Raw genomic sequence first — 19,244 nt, 5'->3', positions numbered from 1 at the left:
GATTCTAAAGCTGAGGCACCAATGCCTAAGTGTCGCAGGTTGTGGCTTGAGGAAGCGTTCAGCTTTGCGTAGCTGAGACTATCAAGGTCGTGCTGCGTTCGCGCTGAATTAAAAGATGCCGAGCATTGACTATGATACATTAGGCTGATATTTCATTCATTTGGGGCGCCAAAGCAGCAAGGCGTCGGTCGCCTGTCAGCAGTAGCTGAGGCAGCAAGGCGATGCAGAGCCGCAAGGACCTTGCGGAGGCAGGGAGGCGCAAGGTAAGGGTAATTGAAATGCCGTGACAGGAGCGAGGCTGGGGAAGATGCAAGCTTCTGACGCGCGTCATTTCGAGCTGGTTCGCAGCTTGAGGAGTTCCGCAAAGCCAAGGCACAGGGCAAGGCAGCTCCTGCACCACCTGCAGCAAAGGCGGCCGCAGGTATGTGTCGCAGCTGCCGCTTGAACTCGACAGGCGAGGTGATCAGTCGGCGTTTGTTGCAGGCTCAAACGGAGCAGGGGTAGGAATTGGACATGAGAGCGCGGCAGTCGTCTCGGCTCCTGCACCGGTCGCGGTGACAACGGGCCCAGTGACAGGTGCGCTGCGGTGCAACAGCTGTTCGGCGGTGCACCACCCTCGGCACACACCCCCCGCGGCTCCCGCCTTCCTTCTCACAGCCACCCCGCGCTCACCATCCTCACAGGGGTGGAGCCGCCCGCGCCAGCAGCCTCCCATTCGCAGCTCCATAGCAATGGCGGGGGCTATCACGCGCCGTCAGCGCCAGCGCAGCACTCTTGGGCGCCCGTGACCAGCAGCGCCCCCCCAACCGCGCCGGCTGCGGTGCCGGCTCCGGCAGCCTGGGGCGCGGGCTATGGCACGTACGCCAACGGCGGCGACTCAAGCTACGGCGGTGCCTCCGGCTACGGCGGCCAACAGTCCAGCGCCGCCAGTACGGCATCCAGCGCACCCTGGTCAGCGGCGCCGGTGGTTCCACCGCCCCCGCCAACAGTTGTGGCGGGCTCGGGCGCAAGGACGATTTGGGACGCGCCGAGCGCTGCCACTCCCGCAGCGGCCACGACAGCTCCCGTCAGTGCGATCTCCAGCTCTGCGCCGCCGGCGAATGCATTCGTGGTGCTAGCGGATGCGCCGATACCCTTCGGCGGGGCTATCCCTTTCGGCAGCTCGACAGCGCCCGCAGCACCGGCGCCTGCGGCCCGCACATCCAGCTCGGGGCTGGGGGCCGGGCAACAAAACGACACTGCATGGTTCTCGGGGGCAGCGGGAACGTCTGCGGCGGCGGCAGCGCCAGCAGATTATGGGTCAACTGGCACGGCTGTGCCGGCATATGCGCAGCCTAACCCCGCGGCTGCTGTGCCCACAACCACCACAGCTCCTGCCTACCCCTGGCAGGCGCCTTCAGCTGTGAGCAGCAGTGGGGCGTCGGCTGCCGCTGTGTCGGCGTGGGGTCAGCAGGCGCACGGACACGTGCCTCAGCCCACCTCGGCCTACCCCTACTCGGGGCCAGGCGACACGACAGCGTACGGCAGTACAGCATACGGGGCCGGTACCGCTTATGGTACCTCCACTTCCTACAATGCCTACAGTGCCTACCAGCCGACCGCGGCTGCTCCCGCTGCCGCTTCCCACACTGCCCCGCCCACCACCGTGCCATCTTGGCAGGCGAGCCCCGCCACCACCACGCCTGCAGCAGTACCACCACCCGTCAGCGTGGGAGTCCCTCCGCACACCGCTTCAGCGGCCTCAGCCGGGGAATCGGCGCTGGCAGGACCCGCGCCCTGGGACCTGCCGTCGCCCACGGCCGCCGGCGCCGCCGAAGCGGCGGCCCCTGCCTTCATGCCGGTGCCGTTCACGAGCGATGCGCGGCCGTACGAGACGTCGGGCGCTGCGTCGGCATATGAGGCAATGCCGTCGGCGGCACCTGTCGCGGAGGCTACCCGCGGTGACGGCAACTCCGCTAGCTCCGCGGCGGCCCCGCCGTTCTGGCTGGATGGCGCGGACTCGGCCGGCTCCGGCTCGGGAGGAGGCTTGTTTGGGGCATCTACTGGCGCGTTGTTTGGCGGGGCGGCGCCGCTGCCGGTGACGGACGCAGTAGTTGATGTGCCACCGCCGCCCCAAGCGGCTCCAGCAGTTGAGACGCCACCACGTCCGCTGCCGCCGCCGCCCTCCACGGCCTCATGGTGGTCTAGGCCAGCGGAGCCGCAGGCGGCGCCTGCTCCTGCCGCAGCGCCTGTCAGCAGCAGCAGCGGGGCGGCGGCAGCGGAGCCGCACAAGCCGTCATGGCTTGCCTACTCGGCGGAACTGGTCCAAGGGCCGCCCGCTCCTGCGGCGCCGCAGGCCGAGGCGGCGTCGGGCGGGATCGGGAGCAGCAGTGCAGGGGCCGGCGTTACGGCAGAGCCGCAGCACCCAGCGGATGCAGCATTGGCAGCGGCTCCGGCTCTGTCGGGCCCAGCGCCCTGGGACACGGCCGCCAGCCCAGCAGCGGACGCCAGTGTGGCCGCATTCTTCGACTCGTTGGCGGGCTTTGTGGAGGCGGCCACGGCAGACGAGGCCGTGCCGGGAGGCGTGCCCGAAGCACCGCCTGCCGCGCCGGCTGCCACGGCGCCGGCCCCTGCACCGGCTGCCTCGGCGGACCCCCTTGACGCGTACGGTATGCTGGCAGACAGCTACCTCGCACCCACCTCCACAACCCCGGCTGCGGACCCCGCCGTGACCGGTGCTCCTTCCACGGCTTCGCCGCTGTTCGGCGCGGACGTGACTGGGGCCGCCGGTGCCGGGGCCGGGGCCACTGGGGGGTGGACGCCGCAGCCATCCAAGGGGCCTGATGCGCCAGCTGCTGCAGCCGCAGAGGACGCTGCGTCGATTCAGGAAGTGGAGCCGGTGCCTGTGTCAGGGCCCTCGACGCCCGCCCCTCAGCCTAGTACGTCCGCGGTGGCGCCGGCGCCAGGAGAGTCTGTGTCTGCGGGCACGCCGCAGCTGCCGCTGTCCTTGGCGTCTAGCTCGGGCTCGCCGCCTGCAGCAGGTGGGGTACCGGTGTGCGTTGTTGGGTCGTTGGTGGGATCGTGCAGTCTTAGGGGACACGTAGACGAGTGGAAAGCACTTTGTCTTCGTGCGTTATCGCGGTAATGCCGAAGCTGTTAGTGAATCGACGCTGATAACTACATAGCTGCCTTTTCTGCTGCCTGTTGCGTGGACACAGGCATGGTGGCTGGTTCGTCGGCACAGCAGCCTGCTTCTACGGCGGCAGCGGCACCCTCGCAGCAATGGCAGGGGCAGCAACAGGGGCAGCAGCAGGGGCAGGGGCAGCAACAGGGGCAAAGCAGAGGCTCGCGCTTCACCTCTTGGCTGTTTGGTAGCCCCACGGGTGGTAAGACCCATGCCCAGCAGCAGCAGCAGCAGCAGCAGCAGGCGCTATCCCAGCCGTCGGAAGAGCCAAAGCCGCAGTCAGGCAACGCACCTGCTGCGCCGGAGCCTTCCAAGCCATCCGCGGAAATTGAGGACCCGCAGCCGTCCGCCAAGACAGTGGCAAGCAGCAGCGGCCTCGGTCTTGAGCCGACCCCGGTAGGGAGCTCTGTGCCCGACGCGGCGGCATCTGCGGCTGCGAGCACCAGCCATGACGCCCCGAGCACCAGTTGGACGGCTGTCGCGGCCGCCCAATCCAGCACGGGCGGCGTCAGCAGCAGTAGTAGCACTCTGCCGCCGCAGATGTCTCTGGGCGAGTGGGGCCGCGGCCAAATTATGAACGGCGGGGAAGCCGGTGCCGGTGAGCACCCCGCGGCCTCGCCCTCCGCGGCCGCAACCACCTACGACTATGGCTTGTCCTCAAGCGCCGCAGCAGCCGGCGCCAGCTCGGGGTCAGGGCAGGCCGCTGACGCGCACGCTCCCTCTACAACCGGTGGTGCAGCGGGGTCAAGCGATGCAGCTAGCGGGCTGCCAGACTGGATGCGCAGTACCAGCGCCGCCGCCGCCAGCACCTCCGCTCCCTACAGCTCGCAGGTTGGCGGCACTGGTTCCATGTACGGCAGCTCCTCGGCATACGGCGGCTCTACCATGTACGGGACCGCATACGGCAACGTGCGCGACGGCACGCGTGCGGGCGGCTATGGCGCCGACAGCAGCAGCGGGGGCGGGGGCTATTCCTCGACCCTGGGGCTGTACCCTGGCTCTTCGGGGCCCCCATCCACCTCCGGCGGCGCGGGTCTTACAACCTCCCTCCACGGCAGCAACCCCGCTGCTGCGGACGCGGCTGCGGAGGGCACGGCAGCGCACGGCGCCGGCGCGTCGACAGGCAAGGAATGGAGTGTGCACGAGCCGTCCCATGCCAACACCGTGCCTGCTCCTCGGGAGATCTCCCTGGGTGGCGCGCCGCCAATGGCGGTTGGGGCCAGCAGTGGGGCTGCTGCCGACGCCAGCGCCCCGCCCGCCTCCAGCCTTACCTTCCCGGCGCCTTCCTTCCCCACGCCCTCCTTCCCGCCCTCGGGGCCACACCCCACCGGCCTGCCGCCGCTGCCGCCTGCGCCGCCGGCAGCTGTTGTGCCGCCCAACCTCGCCACCTCGGGCTTTGCAGCCACCACGTCCTACTTGTCTGCGTACTCGGGTGCCGGCGCCGGCAGCACTGGCGGCGGCTCTCGTGGCGGTGCCGCGGCCACGCCCAGCTTCCTGGAGTCCTACCTTGACAACCTCCTTTCCGATATGTCAGGGACAAAGGATGGCGCCGGCGCGGCCAAGGGCGAGGCGCCTCACAAGGAGGCGGGCGCTGAGGCCAGCGGGGCCGGCTCTCCTCGGACGTCCGAAGCCGGCGACGACCCAGCCTCAGCAGCAGGGCGACATGCCGGCGACGGCGCCGAGCACGACGCCGTCGGCGCTGACGCCGGCGCCGACGTGGGCGCCAGCAGCGGCCTGGGCGACCGGGTGGTGAGCACCGGTGACTTCGGGGCGGCACATGGAGGCAGCGGCGGCGGCGGGCTGCTGGGGCACACGGACAGCAGCGCTAACCTGCGCGTCGGCCACTCGCGCCGCCAGTCCACAGACTCGATCATGTCGCACGCAACGTGAGTGACTGAGACAGTGAGCGGGTAGTGGTGTTGCACGGGACTGCGCCCTGGATGTACCGTGATTGTGACTACCGGTCGCGTGTTGCTAACATGCGCCTTCCATTGCGTTGAACTCCCTGCACTTCGCAGGGCCCACACGCACGGTTTCGGCGGGCCAGGCGGCGGTGGTGGCTATGGCGGCAGCGGCGGCAGCCGCGCTCAGTTCAGCGCGCTGCAGCAGCACATTGACGAGCTGACGGAGGAGAAGCTGCAGCTGAGCCGCGGGTTGCAGCAGCAGGTGCGCATCAACGAGCAGCTGGGCGACGAGGTGGAGGAGCTCACGCGCCAGTACAACGCGCGCGGCAATCTGGTGGACGAGCTGGAGCGCAAGGTGGGGAACACCGTTGAGAAGCGAGGGCGGGGGGGTGGCTGCGGGGGGAGGTATGGCATAAAAGACGGGGCTGCCAGCAGCTGAAGTGAAGTAGTGGAGGCCCAAACTTGATGCTTGGCGCGCGTGCGTTGCCGTATTGTGCAAATTGTGTGACCGTCTCTGCCCCCCGGGGGATTTACCGTACGGGGCGGACTGATGCGCAGGTGAAGCAGTATGAGGAGGAGCTGCAGGCGCAGACGCTGTCGCTGGAGGGCTTCTCAGACGAGCGGGCGGCGGCGCGCAGCAGCTACCAGGAGGCGGCAGCGCGTGCGCAGGCGCTGGCGGCGGAGGTGGTGGCGCTGGAGTCGCAGGTGCTACAGCTCAAGAGCGCGGTGCTCAAGGCAGAGCGGGCGGCGGAGGAGGCCACCTCGCGCGCCAAGAAGTTGGAGAAGCAGGTGCGCGTGTGGAGGTGGCGTGTGAGGGACAGTGGGGGCGTTTGGGCGTCTGTTGGACGGGTCGAAGGGGTTGGGTCATCACAACCCAGCCCCGAAACGGGGGCGGGCGGTTTGGTAAGAATGCAAGCGCGTTTCGTGATGCACAAGGCTGACGGCAGGGACGACTGGCTGCGTGTCTTTCTTAATTGGGGGCCAATGTCGCCGCTGCTGCTACGGGGCCTGCAGGTGGCGACGCTGACAGCGGAGGCGACCGAGCGCTCCCAGGAGCTGACGCAGACGCAGCTCAAGGGCCGCAACCTGGTGGTCAAGCTCAAGCAGACCGAGGCCAAGCTGGAGGCGGCGGAGGAGAAGGCGGCGGCGCAGGCGGCGCTGCTGGCGCGCAACGGCCTGCTCGCAAACGGCCACGCCGCACACCTGGCGGTGGCGCCGCCGCCCAAGCCGCCCGTGGCAGAGGCGGAGGTGCAGTGCGAGCTGGCGGCAGAGCTGGCAGCAGAGGCGGCGGCGGCCGCGGCGGAAGCCGCCGAGGCCGAGGCAGCAGCAGCCGAGGCAGCAGCCGTGGCGGAGGCGGAGGCGGTTCGCGACGGGGACTCCACCCGCCGCCAGTCGCGCGCCAGCGGCAGCGGCGACGACGGCCTGCCGCCCGCCAACGCGCACGCGCTGGCGGTGGTGCCGCGCGAGCCGCTGGAGGCCGAGCCGGCGCCGCCGATGGACTGGGCGTCGGCTCGGCCCACTCGCGACGCGCCCAGCGCCATTGTGGCGGAGCGCGCGCTGGCTGGGCTGGACACGTCAGCCCTGATGCGGGCGGTGCGGGCCGGCAGCCGCGCTGCCTCCCGCCCCGACCTGATCACAGAGGCAGGGCTGGGCGACGTGGCGGCGGCGCTGGCGCGCTGGCTGCCGGCAGGCCCGGTGACGGGCGGCGACCCGGTGGCGCTGCTGGTGGAGGAGGAGCTGCGGCTGATGGGCAGCATCTCGGACCTGCTGGGCGAGTTCGAGGCGGGGCAGGAGCACGCCGCCACACGCATCCGCGACTTGGAGGTGAGTCGTGACGGGGTGGGGCAGCGTGTGTGTATGTGTGTGTGGAGTCACGGCGGCGAGCGTGTGTGCGGGTCAAGGGACGCGCGTGTGGGTGGCTGTCGGGCCGGGCTACAGAAGGCAACAGGGTGCATGGATGCTGCGTTTGCACGTCTCCGCACTTTGATAACCAGGTGTATCAGAGGTCAAACATTCCGCCATAGTAAATGCAGCACGGAGTACGCCCCAGTGGTTCCCGTTGTTCAAGCCTCCACGTGGTTCCTGCTGTCGCTTGCTATCCTGTTTCCCGCACCCCAGGACCGGCTGGCTGCAATGGCTGGCGAGAACGACGAGCTGAGGTCCAAGCTGGAGCTGCAGACGCAGCGGCTGGAGCTGCAGCTGCAAGGCAGCCTGCTGTCGGCGCAGTCCGTGCCGCTCATGTCTCTGCACCAGGTAGGCCGGCTGGGGCTGAAGCCAATGAGGCTGGGGCGTACACGTGCTGGACTAAGACGCTGTCAGTCTGCCACAGCAAATTGTGATTGGATCACCTCCGCGACTTCACACTGCGCGACATGGTTCTCCGGAATCCGCAATGACCCCCCATCCAGCTACCGTATCAAGCCGATTGCCACCCTTCCAAACACAACACCGAGCAACCAACGTGCTACGCCTGCCCTGCCTCCCGCTCTCCTCACAGACGCCCATGAGCCACGCCATCCCGCCCTCCGACGCCGAGGACAGCGGCACGCCCAGCCGCCATACCGCAGCCACCCACCACCCGCACCCGCACCACTACGCCGCGCCCCGCCCGCCCGGCTCCCTGGCCGCCATGACGCCCGCCTCCAGCCTGGCGCAGTCGCCGCTGCCGCCCCACGCCGCCGCACTGCTGCACGCCGCCGACCCGCTGTCCATGACGCCCACCCGCTCCTCCCGCCTCACGCCCAACATCTCCGCCGAGCTGCAGCAGCACCACGCGCAGCAGCAGCCGCAGTCGGCGCCACAACGCCAGGGCTGGATAGGCTACCTGTTCCGCCCGCGCCAGAAGAAGCGTGTGCGCGGCGCCATCCTGTGAGCCTGCCGCTGCGAGCTGCCGCCAGCGTCCCGCCTCGCCCGCTTGGCGCAGCGTCGAGGCCTCCACAGCTTCCACCGGGCCTCCGAAGCGATGGCCGCTGTCCCGAGCGGGTGATAACATACAACCCTCCTTCAGCAGCTCCCCATGCCGCCGGAGCACCACAATAAAAGGCATCATGCCTCTGTAACCGCTCATCCGGCCATCATCCGCCACGGCTACTTAACGCCTACCATGACCCATAGCACATACCTTGTATGTAGAGATGTTTAGTCTGATATTGCAGTGCTGGTGGAGTCGGCTGCCACGGGAAGTCTGGCGCATTCAAAGCTGAGCTGTATTCGCTGCTGTAACTGTTTCGATAGAGCTCTGTGAAACCTGTAGTACGGCTGAGCTGCTGTTGGGGCCGGCTGCGAACAGCATGGGTGCGAGTCGCAGGTGCTGGACACGCAAGGACAGGGAATGGACAGGGGGTTGCCTGAGACCGTAGGTTACACTCCTATCCCAATCGGGCGTTTAGAAGGACGAGAAGCCCTTCTTGGCCGACGAGCCCGAGGGAGTCACACGCAGCACGTTGAAGCGGACGGTCTTGGACAGGGGGCTGCGCGGGGGCACAGGGGCACAGCACGGGGTAGTCGTTCAGAGGCTAGCTGACACTGGCGGCAGGATGTGTAGGATGACCCGGGCCGCTGCTGTGCTCCATGACTCCCGCCGTAAGCCGCATCCGTTCAATGTCGTCTCTGGTGCCGGACAACGCCACTGTCCGGCGCGATGGTCCCGCAAAACCAGGCAACGGCCGCCCGCGTATCACCTCAGCCCCACAAGCTACAAACACTTGGTCAGCATTGACCTACACTAGCTAATGGCCACAGCTTGGCCTGGACTTGCTAGCCGTCCCCAGCCCACCCTTCCCGCAGCCCGACCCAGCCGCACCCGTCTCGCTACCCACCTATACCCAACACGCAAATCGCACGCACGTGGTCACTCACCGGCACTGGCCAATGACCACGGAGTCACCCTCGCGCACGCGGAAGCACGGGGAGATGTGGGCCGAGATGTTGCGGTGGCGCTTCTCGTAACTGCGGCATGCAGCACAGCAAACGGCAGGAGGCGCAATCCAGGTCAGGACTCCAGCCGCATCCACGTGGCGACGACACGCTGCTGTTTTCGTGCGGGTGCGTTCAGTCTTGCCCCAGGCTTCGCCAGGGCAGCACGCCCTGCTTCCGCGTCAGTGCAACCCAGCTGCTGTTCGTTCCCAGCGGTTGCTCCGGTGTCCACACCAACAGCTCCCGAGGCCGTCCACATGGGCCGCATCCAGGAAGGAACGCACGGGCACATTTTGGGCTGGCGCTGACGCTGGCACTACGTGCAAGGCCCTCAGCGCCGGGGTCCTTATCGCTGCTGCACCCCTGCCAGTGCCCAGTGGCCGCCACGGAGGGATGCGCCAGATCACCCGCATCCAGTCCCACTGCCCGCGCCAACGCTGCCGCGTCCCTTTATGCACTGCAGCTGCGCAAGGGTCGCAGAAGTAACACTGGCGCCCATTCGATTGTTGGCCTGCTGCTGCCTGACAGGTACAGCCGCAGCCGCAGCGATACATTCAGTCAGGATGAGTAGCCTTTGCGCCTCCGGATGCTGCTGGGGGCCCCGCCGGACCCCTCCGGTAGGAGCAACGTCCTCCGAGTCCGCCTGTGACGTGCTGCGCCGAGCCTCGCAGCAGAAAGTCCGGTGCGCTTGCTCCAAGTTTCCGAACTGCGAGCGGCTGCTCCACGAGGTGGCTGTGCCCCGTGCTGTCCCCACCCCGTGCGACATCCGACAGCCCGCTTGACCCTCCCTTGCCGCATATCCACTGCCGTCCGCTCTGAATCCGGACGCAGCCTCTCCATGTGCTGATTAGTAGGCCGCTGCTGCTCGCCAAAGCCGCCGCTGCTGCTCGCCAAAGCCGCCGCTGCTGCTCGCCAAAGCCGCCGCCACAGCAGCCGCTGAAGACCGCAGGAAGCGCCGTCTCCCCCGGGGCAGGCCCCCTGGCCCCCGCTCCTGCCTGCTTCAGCAGCCCTGTCCCAGCAAGCGCCACCGCCTCTCCAGAACCATTCTCATGCAAAAATGGACTCACCGGCCGTACTTCTTCACGAAGTGCAGGTAGTCGCGGCGGACGATGATGGTGCGGTTCATCTTCGTGGACTTCACGTAGCCTGCAAACGCCCAACCGGATCGTTCAGAATGATAATTCAGGTGAATTCGGCTGCCGCAGCGCGTCCAGATGCCGCGCCATTTGTGCGTCCCACCGCCGCCAACTTCTGCGCTCACCCGTGAGGATACGGCCACGGATGGACACGTTGCCGGTGAAGGGGCACTTCTTGTCGATGTAGTGGCCTGCAGGCAGTGAAGCACGCCTGGTTATTGGACCGCGCACTCAATCGTCGGCGCTGCCGGCGTGCGGCGCCCACGGCACAACCCTGCCTGCCACACGATTTATTTACTCCATTACGTTTAGCGCAAAGCTCCCCGGGACGCACCCTCGATAGCCTCCTTGGGGGTCTTGAAGCCCAGGCCAATCTGCTTGTAGAAGCGGTGGCCGCTCTTGCCCGGAGCCTTCTTCTCCTTGGACTTGAAGCAGCCGGTCACGCCGAACTGCTTCTGGAACGCCCTCTCAGTCTGCAAGCGGGGGCCATGACGGTCGACATTTCAACTTTCGCTCGCCAACGAGCTAAACCTAATATTTTCATTCATTACAGATTCTGCACGCAAGGCTGGGAGTTGGTTTAGAGCAGCTCTCGCGCGAGCGCAGAAAGCCGGGTGGCAAGCGGCGGCGCTCCCTCTGCAAGCTGAATCAGGTGCACTATCACACCTGGTCGGCCATCTTTACGAGTCGGCTGGAGGAAAAGGGCAAGACACGGCGAGGGGAGCCTGCAAATAGGGGGCGTGCATGGGGAAAATTGCCATGGTGTTCCGCTGCCACTGACCCGAGAAAAATCCCACCGAGCCCACGCTGCCCATAGAAGCCACGCGTACCATATCTTGTGTTGACTTGGAACCACGACGAGTTCGGACTTTAGAGAGCGATCGCCCGGCCCAACCGAGCCGTCCTTGTAAACCACCCTACAGCAATCATAGCATTAGCAGACACATAGGCCAGGGCCCCAGTCGCGAAACTTGAGCCGGGCCCTCTTGGGGCGGCGAGTCCCAAGAGATGGCGCAAACAGAGGAACTTGCCAACGGCGCGGCGAACGGCGTTGCGCAGCCGGATAATGGGGCCGCGAAGAAGCTTTCAAAGGCGGAGAAGGAGAAGGAGCGGCGGAAGAAGAAGAAGCTGAACAAGCAGCAGCGCAGGTGTGGGGTCCCCTCCGGGTGCCAGTTGGGGTGCGTGCCTATCAGGGGCAAGGGCCCTTCGTCAGGAGCGTGCAGCTTTCCCGCGACGTGTATGTGGCATTCCTATGAATTGCACACTGGTTCATTGGCACTTACCGCCCGTGGCCTTCTCCACGTGGACTCCACTGCAGGCAGCAAAGCGAGCAGGGCGGCAAGGGAGGCGGCAGCGCGGCACTAACATCGGTGAGTGCCCGCGCACGCACACGCGCACATCCCTCTTGTATTGGGTGTCGCTCTTTCGCTGGGGAGCTCACCATTCCTTCGCGTCGTCGCCGGTCCCCAGCATGCATTCTATAATCTGGCCACCGCCCCCCGAGCCGCTGCACCCTTCTGCAACCCTCAACCGGCTGTTTCCCCACCTTCACAGCTCCTCCTCCAGCACACGCAAACGCGTACCTAATCCGCTGCACCCTAACCCCAACCCGCTGTAACCCAATCCCAATACCGGAACCCCAGGAGGACGGCGACGATGAGGAGATCGTGATTGAGTACGTGTCCGCGCCGCTGGACCTGGACAGCCTGCGCGGCGGCGCCGGCGAGGACGGCGAGGACTCCAAAGCGGCTGCCCGGGACGAGGAGGAGGACGAGGACACAGACATGCGGCCGGGGCTGGGAGGTCTGGGCTTCAAGCGCGCAGAGGTGAGGGCCAGCGACTGGGGCGTGGCGATCGGGGGTTACGGAAACCAAATCCAAGTGCGGGCTGCACCGCGTGGGGGTCTGGGGCTTGGGCTGGGGCGTGGGCCCTCTGCGGGGATGGGTGCGGCTGTCAATCTGGCTAAATGCCGGGCCGGGCTTTGGGACATGCAAGCTGTGCGGAGGAGGGAATTAGGAAGGTGCGGGAGCAGGACGTCGGATGCTGGTGCGGAGGCGCCAATAGTAGGCAATTTAGACATCAATGATCGTGCGCGGGACATGGCTTGGCGGGCTTGCGGGCGCCAACCCCCGTTTATGCGGGCTGTGATCCGCAAGGAAGCGGCGGATTGGCGACGTGCGGGAAGACTGGAAGGCACTGCACCGCCTGGGTCCTGGGGCGGCATGCGGCGCACATCCGCATGTGGGGCAGGCGACATGCTTGGAGCAGGGGCCTTGTGGGAGGGTCAGCAGTGACGGTGAAAGCGGCACGTGTGGCACCGCCGGACCCCACGCCGCATACCGCTTCGCCACGCTACACACGCACGCCTGCCTGTGCATGCCCCGCCGCACCCCAGGAGGAGGCCCCCAAGCCGGGTCTAGTGGACCCCTACGAGGAGTTCAAAAAGGTGTTTGAGCGCTTCGCCTCCGCCGAGGAGGTGACGGGGCAGGTGGAGGTCAAGGACGAGGACGAGGAGGTGAGAGCCGCGGAAGAGGTGCAGGACGCCAGGAGGGGCTGGGGAGGGGCGGCTGCTGGGTTACGGAAGTTATAGCTCAGTTGCGGCTGGGGTGCCAGGAAGGGTTGTGTCAGATGAAGTCCGCAGTGGGAAAGGAGATGGCTGTCAGTCGCAGACCCCACCAGAGCTCGTTACTGCGGGCAATACTAGGCCTCGCGCATGCGGCGCACGAAGCCCTGGTGCGGGATGCGCTCTTGTGCGGCCATCACGTTGCGGCTGTGAGTGCCGGGGCGTGTGACGGAAAGCCACCCCAGCAGCGGCGTCCGGGGAGCCGCTCCGGCCTCCTCTCCTTCCCCACTTCTCCACGCGCGCGGCACACGCCGCCGGCCCCGCGCGCCCCCAGCTTGTGTTGTGATCACTCAGCTATCCATGGACGGCGGCCCTGTGCTCCCTGCAGGACGCTGAGGACACGGGGCGCGCCAAGGAGGACAAGAAGGCGACCACCTCGGAGCCGGGCAGCGACGACCAGGAGGGTGAGCGAGGCAGGGGGAGTGCAGGGGGGTGCGGGTGCGGGTGCTGGTGCTGGTGCTGGTGCGACTCCTGTGCCATTTAAAGAGGCCGCCAGGCAGGCCAATGGGCCCCGATGGTCTGCGTGTGTGGCATCGTCCGGGTCGTCTACACTCTGCCGCCTACCTCCCCTAAGTACAGTCATCTCCCTCCTAGAAACCCTTTTCTCACTGTGCTCCACCTTACCCATCCATCAAATTTGCAAGCCCTCGCTTGTAGTTCCCTCACCGCCCTTCATCATTGGATGGCTATCCTCACCCCGCCCCACCCGCGTCTACATCCACCCTGCCAGGCGAGGGCGTGGAGTCCAAGCTGTCCAAGAAGAAGCTCAAGCTGCTCAACCGGCTCAAGGTGGCGGAGCTCAAGGCCGTGTGCGCGCGGCCCGAGGTGGTGGAGGTGTGGGACGTCACCGGGCCCGACCCGCCGCTGCTGGTGTTCCTAAAGGTGGGGCTGGGGTGCGGCGGATGCACATGGGGGAGCGGGGGGGGGGGGGCGCTAGGTGCCGCTTTGGAGGGGGTTCTTGAGGTCTGGCCCGGAGCCGCGGCGGTCAGCCAGGTGCGACCCCAGCCCATGGCCATGGGCTTAGGCATACTCATCCGCCACCTCATCCACCTCCCCAATCCCCTGCCGCCCGCTCCCCCGCAGGCCTATCGCAACACGGTGCCGGTGCCTCGGCACTGGTCCCAGAAGCGCAAGTACCTGCAGGGCAAGCGCGGCCTGGAGAAGCCGCCCTTCAAGCTGCCCGACTTCATCGAGGCCACGGGCATTGCGGAGATGCGCACCGCCTACCAGGCCAAGGAGGACGCCAAGAAGATGAAGCAGAAGCAGCGCGAGCGCATGGCGCCCAAGATGGGCCGCATGGACATCGACTACCAGGTGGGGTTATATTCATTTCAATTTAAGGAAAAGCGAAGTTGTTGTGGAGAAGGCGGAAAGAGGAAGGGGTGGAGGGAGTGGGGTGGGGTTACGTGCATGACTAGTTAAGGAAGTGGTAGACGGTAGACCATCTTGGGGAACATAGAGCGTTACCGACGCCGGGGCGGGGGCTCGAGGTGAAGAGAAGCAAGCCCAGCGTGGGCTATGCTGCATTGCCAGCTGCTGGAGCAGTACGTGCGTTCACGCTCGTCATTGTTATCTGGGCGAGCTTGGGTGCTTGGGAGCGGGCGGGATCACCACCAGACTCCATGAAACCCAGAGCCCGGGAGTGTAGTGTCTTTGCTACTGAGAACGCTCTCGGTCCCAACACGCACACACGGTGTCACCCTGCTGCTTACACACGCGCCGGCGCCCCTCCTCTCCTCCCCAGATTGCCTACCGTCTTCTACCATTCTCTTAGCTAATCATGCATGGAACACCTCCTCCCCCGACCCGCAGGTGCTGCACGACGCGTTCTTCAAGCACCAGAAGCCGCCGCCGCTGACGGGCGTGGGCGAGCTGTACTACGAGGGCAAGGAGTACGAGGCGCGCATCACACACTGCAGGCCGGGTGCGTGTGCGTGTGTGCGTGTGCGTGTGCGTGTGCGTGTGTTCAGAACAACACAAGACACGCGTATGTCGGACAGAATGAAACCGAAGACGACGAGTGTGTGCGTGTGTGCTTTAGAGGATGGCGGTGGCGGGTGGTAGAGGGGGCGGAAGAGCGGGCGGCTTGGACCCGGCGGCTGATGGAGCGGAGGGGTTTGGGAGCGCGTCAGGAAGGAGGCTGTTGTGTGGGGTCGGGCGCCGGGCTACCGGGCTGGGAGGGAGGGATTGAGCGTGCTGCGGTGTCGCACATGCACGGCTCGGTTTGAGCGGCGTGTTGGGGGCGGGACCGCTGCGTCCTGATTGGCATTGCCCCCACTGCTCACACTGCTCAACCAGTTGGCGATCACCCCAGCAACACCAGCATCATGCTCTGTCTGCTGGTATACGCTGCCCCACCACCATCACCACAATCACTCCCATGTCCTCTGTCTCACTCCCTCGCGCCCACATACACACGCACACACGCCCACGCACAGGCGAGCTTTCCGACACGCTGCGTGAGGCTCTGGGTATGAACGAGCGCACGCCGCCGCCCTGGCTGATCAACATGCAGCGCTACGGCCCGCCGCCCTCCTACCCCAACCTCAAGGTGCCCGGCCTCAACGCCCCCATCCCGCCCGGCTGCACCTTCGGGTACCACCCAGGTAGGCGTGTGCGCGCGCACGTTGCCCTGGAAACCCTGGATGCGATGCCCAAGCAAAGTCATCATTGCCTCGCCGCTTCCTTTCCTTGCCCCGGCCGATGGCATTGCGCCTGAAGTAGTGTGCGCTCCATTGCTTGTAAAAGCATCAACACCTCCCGACCGTGCCCCCTGCTTCATGTTTGGCCCCTCGCTGCCTTCCGCTCCTTACCGGCAGGTGGCTGGGGCAAGCCACCCGTGGACGCGGACGGCAACCCGCTGTACGGCGACGTGTTTGGGGAGCACGGCGACGGCGGAGAGAGCGACGAGGAGGTGAGAGGGGGCGGCCGGTTGGCTTGCGGTCACTGGGGAGCGGGGAGAGGGCTCGTGCTGAGAGGGGGGGTAGTGCTTTTGTGCCCGGGGCAGGGGGCGGGGTGACACGGCAATGGGAAACAGCTCTAGGGCAGGCAGGCGCCAGTAGTACTGGTAGAAGTCGGTGTTAGCTAGCCGCGAGATTCATGAACCACCCAAACCGGCTGTTCTGGATCAATTGGAATACGAAGGAGATCTACGGTTCTTGGCGGTCTGCCAACCGGCGTGCACGGCTGCGCATGCGGCCCGGCGGCCAGCCAGGCAACTGCTTACGCGCTCCCACTGGTGGCTCCCTCCTCGGCTCGGCCCGCTTCAGTTTGTGTTCGACGCCCTGTTCACGGCACACAGGTGGACAAGTTCAGTCGGTGGGGCGCGATGGAGGAGGTGGAGGAGGAGAGCAGCGAGGAGGAGGAAGAGGAGGAGGAGGAGCAGGAGGGCGGCGAGGCGGGCGGCGAGGCCGACATGGACGGTGAGGGCGCACGCGACGTGCGAAAGAAGCGGCCGACAGTAGCGCTGCGAGCATTGCTCCACATTGCGACTCCTTGCAACAGCTTTCCTGAGCGTCTCATTGGTTCCTCACTGGAGGAAGTGAATGCCGTGCGAGCGCTGTATAACCCTAACCACGTGTGCCGCCAACCCGCCCGCCCCTCCCCTCTCCCCACCACCCCAGAGGACGCCATGCAGGCGGGCATTGCCTCGGGCCTTCAGAGCGGGCTGGTGTCGGGCCTGGCCTCCGGCATCGCCTCCAGCCTGCCCAGCGGCATCGAGACGCCCGACACCTTCAACCTGCGCAAGGACGCCGAGGGGCCGCGGCAGCTGTACACGGTGCTGGAGCAGAAGCAGGTGCGCGAAGGGGGGCAGGGGGTGCAGGGGCAGGGGGCGGGGACATCTGTGTGGGCGTGGGGAAAGGGTTGGATTTGCCGCCCTTGCCAACATTAAGCAAGCCGGGTGTAGAGCGTGGATGCCATTGGATGCCGCGCATCCTCGTCTCACTGCGGTCTGCGTCAACCCTCGTGCCCTGCGCCACCCTGCCAGGTGTCTGTGGGCACGGGCGGCATCATGGGCACGGACCACGTGTACGTCATACCCGGAGGCGACAAGGCGGCGGCCGGCGCAGCGGGCAAGAACAAGAAGTGAGTGGGGGTGGCGGGTGGGCGACGTGGCGGGTGTGGGAATCAATCACGGTTCTGGGCCGATGGTGGACGAGACAGAGGGGGCTAGGTGCCGTAGGGACGACGTGCATGGCCCGCCCATGAGCGTGCTGAGGTGCTAGCGCATGTTGCAGGCCATGCAGGTAATACACTTGGAGGGCACTTGTATGGTGTTTCGTCGGGTCACTGGTACGAAACCGCACCCTCTGCCACTTCCTTAACTTATCATGAATGTAATCTCCCCCCTTCTGCAGGCCGGACTTCCTGAAGAACGTGGGCGCGGACGTGGAGGTGACCATCAGTCCCGAGGAGCTGGAGGGACTGGACGAGGCGCAGGTGAGGGCGCGCGTGTGCGTGTGCGGTGGTGGGTGGGTGGATGGGCGGGTGGGTGGGTGGGCGGCTGGTTAGGGGGGCACAAGGAAGATGGAAATCAACACCCTGCGTGCGCAACGGCATTTCCAAGGCTTCTGCAGGAGCAGCTCGGATTGCGCACATTGCAGGCGTGCAACACGTCTTCGGGCCAGAAGCTGGCGGGGGGTGGGTGTGCGGCTTCAAACAGCAGGCCTCAGAGGTGGTGGACCGCATTCGCGCCTTGCTGTTTGATGCCGCACACCCAGCCCCCTCCAGCTTCTGGCCCGAGGCCGTGTTGAGTGCCTGCCACGTGCGCAACCCGAGCCCCTCCCCCAGCATGCAAGCAAGCAGTGTGCGCGTGTGTGTTCGGCGGGCGGGCGGGTGGGGGGTTGGGTGGGTGGGTCCTTCCCCAAAAAAACATATCCTCCTCCGTATCCCCCTTTCCCTGACCACCAGCAACACCACTCTTATCGCTATCCCCTCCACAGGTCAAGGCGCTGTACGAGGCGCGTGTGGCGGAGATGCGCGCCGGCAGCCGGCGGGAGGACTTCTCCGACCTGGTGGCGGCGAAGGCGGCGCAGCAGAAGCGCAAGCAGGCGGCGGCGGCGGACAACAAGGCCGCCAAGAAGGCCAAGGGAAGCGACAACTTCAAGTTCTAGGGGCGCTGGCGGGATGTGGATGTGGGTTTGGCCTGAGGCGTGTGGGGAGGCTAGTGGGCTGCGGTGGAGCGGTTGAGGTGCAGGACGAGGAGGAGGACGTGCTGGCGGCGGGGACGAGTGTGCGGAGTAGGTCTGATTGCGGAAGGCACCTCCTTCTGTGCGTTGATCAGGCGAGTAGACGGTGCGGACGCGGCAATCGCGGCATGAAGGCGATGATGCGGGCGACGACGCGAGCCACTGCTCCACGTTGGGGGGGAGGGCGTCAGGCGGGGTTTCAGAAGGCTTACCGCCGCGCTTAACAGATTTGAAAGCACACATGTGCATTGGTGCTGGACTGTAGCCGTGGTTGCATGCGAGGCAACCATACCTGGCTTGGTGCTACGTGGCTTCGACTACGCCGTCGCCTGGGGGCTGGGGCAGACCGGCGTCTGAAGGGTTACAAGGCCATGGGCAAATCCGCAAATTCGAGTGGCCACGCACCAACTTCGACTCTGGGGTACGCTCTGGGGTGGGCAATTTGCGGACCGGAACAGGCCACAGTCAAGACTATTACTTAAGCCTTACTGCGACGTGTGTTAGATACGCGCTCTTGCAGCCAGCTTGCGCGGCGACGAATGCTGAGCGCTCGCTGGGAACCGAAGTGTACGGCAGCAATGGGCGCGCGCGCGACAACTCGGCAAATATTTCCCAAGCAAACCGCCATCGCGCAATATCCTCAAAGAATGCGGCGCTCAGCCGCTCCCTTCAGTATCCAGAACTCGCCCCACTCGCGCTCGCTGCCTTGGGGCATATAGTCAAGGGTTAAGTCGCGAACTTGTCCTCCCTGCGCCCTCCCCCCTTCCCACGCCAACCCCCGGAAAATCCCCGGGAGACTTCTCGCGCCCCGATTTCTCCGGCGCCCCTCCATGCGCCAACACCCACCCCCTTCTGGACGTGCCACACGCTTTGCACACTCTGGTTCCCAGCCGAGCGAGCGTGTCCTTGCAGCGGCCGGGGCCGCAGGCGGGCCCTGGAATCTGTGAGCCACACCCTGCCAACCCCCCCCCTAAATAGCAATGCGTAATGTGTGCGTCCGCCTCGAGGGGGGAGGCGTCATGCGTGCACCAGAGGGGCAGCCGGGCAGGTCCTACTTGGCCCTTCAGTTGGGCCGCATCATAGCCCCCAGCTCTCCGCCGGCGGTGCGGCCTGTGCGGCCTGTGCCGGACTGCTGACTCCGTCGCCATCCAAGCGCGGAGAAATGTGACGATTTGCAACGCATGTCAATGCCTGCCCGGGGAGGCGGGGACCCGGGGGACAGGGGGGGGCGCTCTGTGAGTCCGTGTGTACATCCTCAGCATATCAATCCTCAGGGGTCAGCCCATCAGATCCCATCAGATCCCACCAGGACAG

At 66.2% G+C, this 19,244-nt stretch overlaps 3 protein-coding genes across 3 annotated transcripts; 2 read left to right on the top strand and 1 right to left on the bottom strand.

The window, feature by feature from the left end:
• Window positions 1-8,406, top strand: CHLRE_12g514550v5 (uncharacterized protein). Its single transcript, XM_043068281.1, has 10 exons — window positions 1-263; window positions 349-421; window positions 484-576; window positions 684-3,020; window positions 3,198-5,049; window positions 5,182-5,422; window positions 5,626-5,856; window positions 6,082-6,891; window positions 7,186-7,320; window positions 7,565-8,406. Exons 1-10 carry the CDS (start codon window positions 222-224, stop codon window positions 7,937-7,939), a joined length of 6,189 nt encoding a protein of 2,062 aa, XP_042918376.1. The 5' UTR covers window positions 1-221; the 3' UTR covers window positions 7,940-8,406.
• Window positions 8,407-8,415: 9 nt separating this feature from the next.
• Window positions 8,416-10,840, bottom strand: CHLRE_12g514500v5 (ribosomal protein S11). The gene is made up of 6 exons (XM_001702928.2): window positions 10,785-10,840; window positions 10,453-10,591; window positions 10,244-10,309; window positions 10,050-10,128; window positions 8,926-9,015; window positions 8,416-8,537 (listed from the first exon to the last, which is right to left on the bottom strand). Exons 1-6 carry the CDS (start codon window positions 10,794-10,796, stop codon window positions 8,453-8,455), a joined length of 471 nt encoding a protein of 156 aa, XP_001702980.1. The 5' UTR covers window positions 10,797-10,840; the 3' UTR covers window positions 8,416-8,452.
• A 107-nt stretch (window positions 10,841-10,947) lies between these two features.
• On the top strand, window positions 10,948-18,416 carry CHLRE_12g514450v5 (uncharacterized protein). The gene is made up of 15 exons (XM_043068280.1): window positions 10,948-11,266; window positions 11,437-11,488; window positions 11,762-11,944; window positions 12,514-12,633; window positions 13,070-13,145; window positions 13,472-13,623; window positions 13,825-14,055; window positions 14,554-14,665; window positions 15,180-15,347; window positions 15,561-15,655; window positions 16,043-16,163; window positions 16,365-16,537; window positions 16,730-16,827; window positions 17,100-17,181; window positions 17,685-18,416. The coding sequence occupies exons 1-15, from the start codon at window positions 11,127-11,129 to the stop codon at window positions 17,853-17,855; spliced, it is 1,974 nt and encodes a 657-aa protein (XP_042918375.1). The 5' UTR covers window positions 10,948-11,126; the 3' UTR covers window positions 17,856-18,416.
• Window positions 18,417-19,244: the final 828 nt, after the last annotated feature.

Source organism: Chlamydomonas reinhardtii, chromosome 12 (genome assembly GCF_000002595.2).
Source record: "Chlamydomonas reinhardtii strain CC-503 cw92 mt+ chromosome 12, whole genome shotgun sequence".
NCBI lineage: Eukaryota > Viridiplantae > Chlorophyta > Chlorophyceae > Chlamydomonadales > Chlamydomonadaceae > Chlamydomonas > Chlamydomonas reinhardtii.
This window is presented reverse-complemented; position numbering and strand designations above follow the sequence as displayed.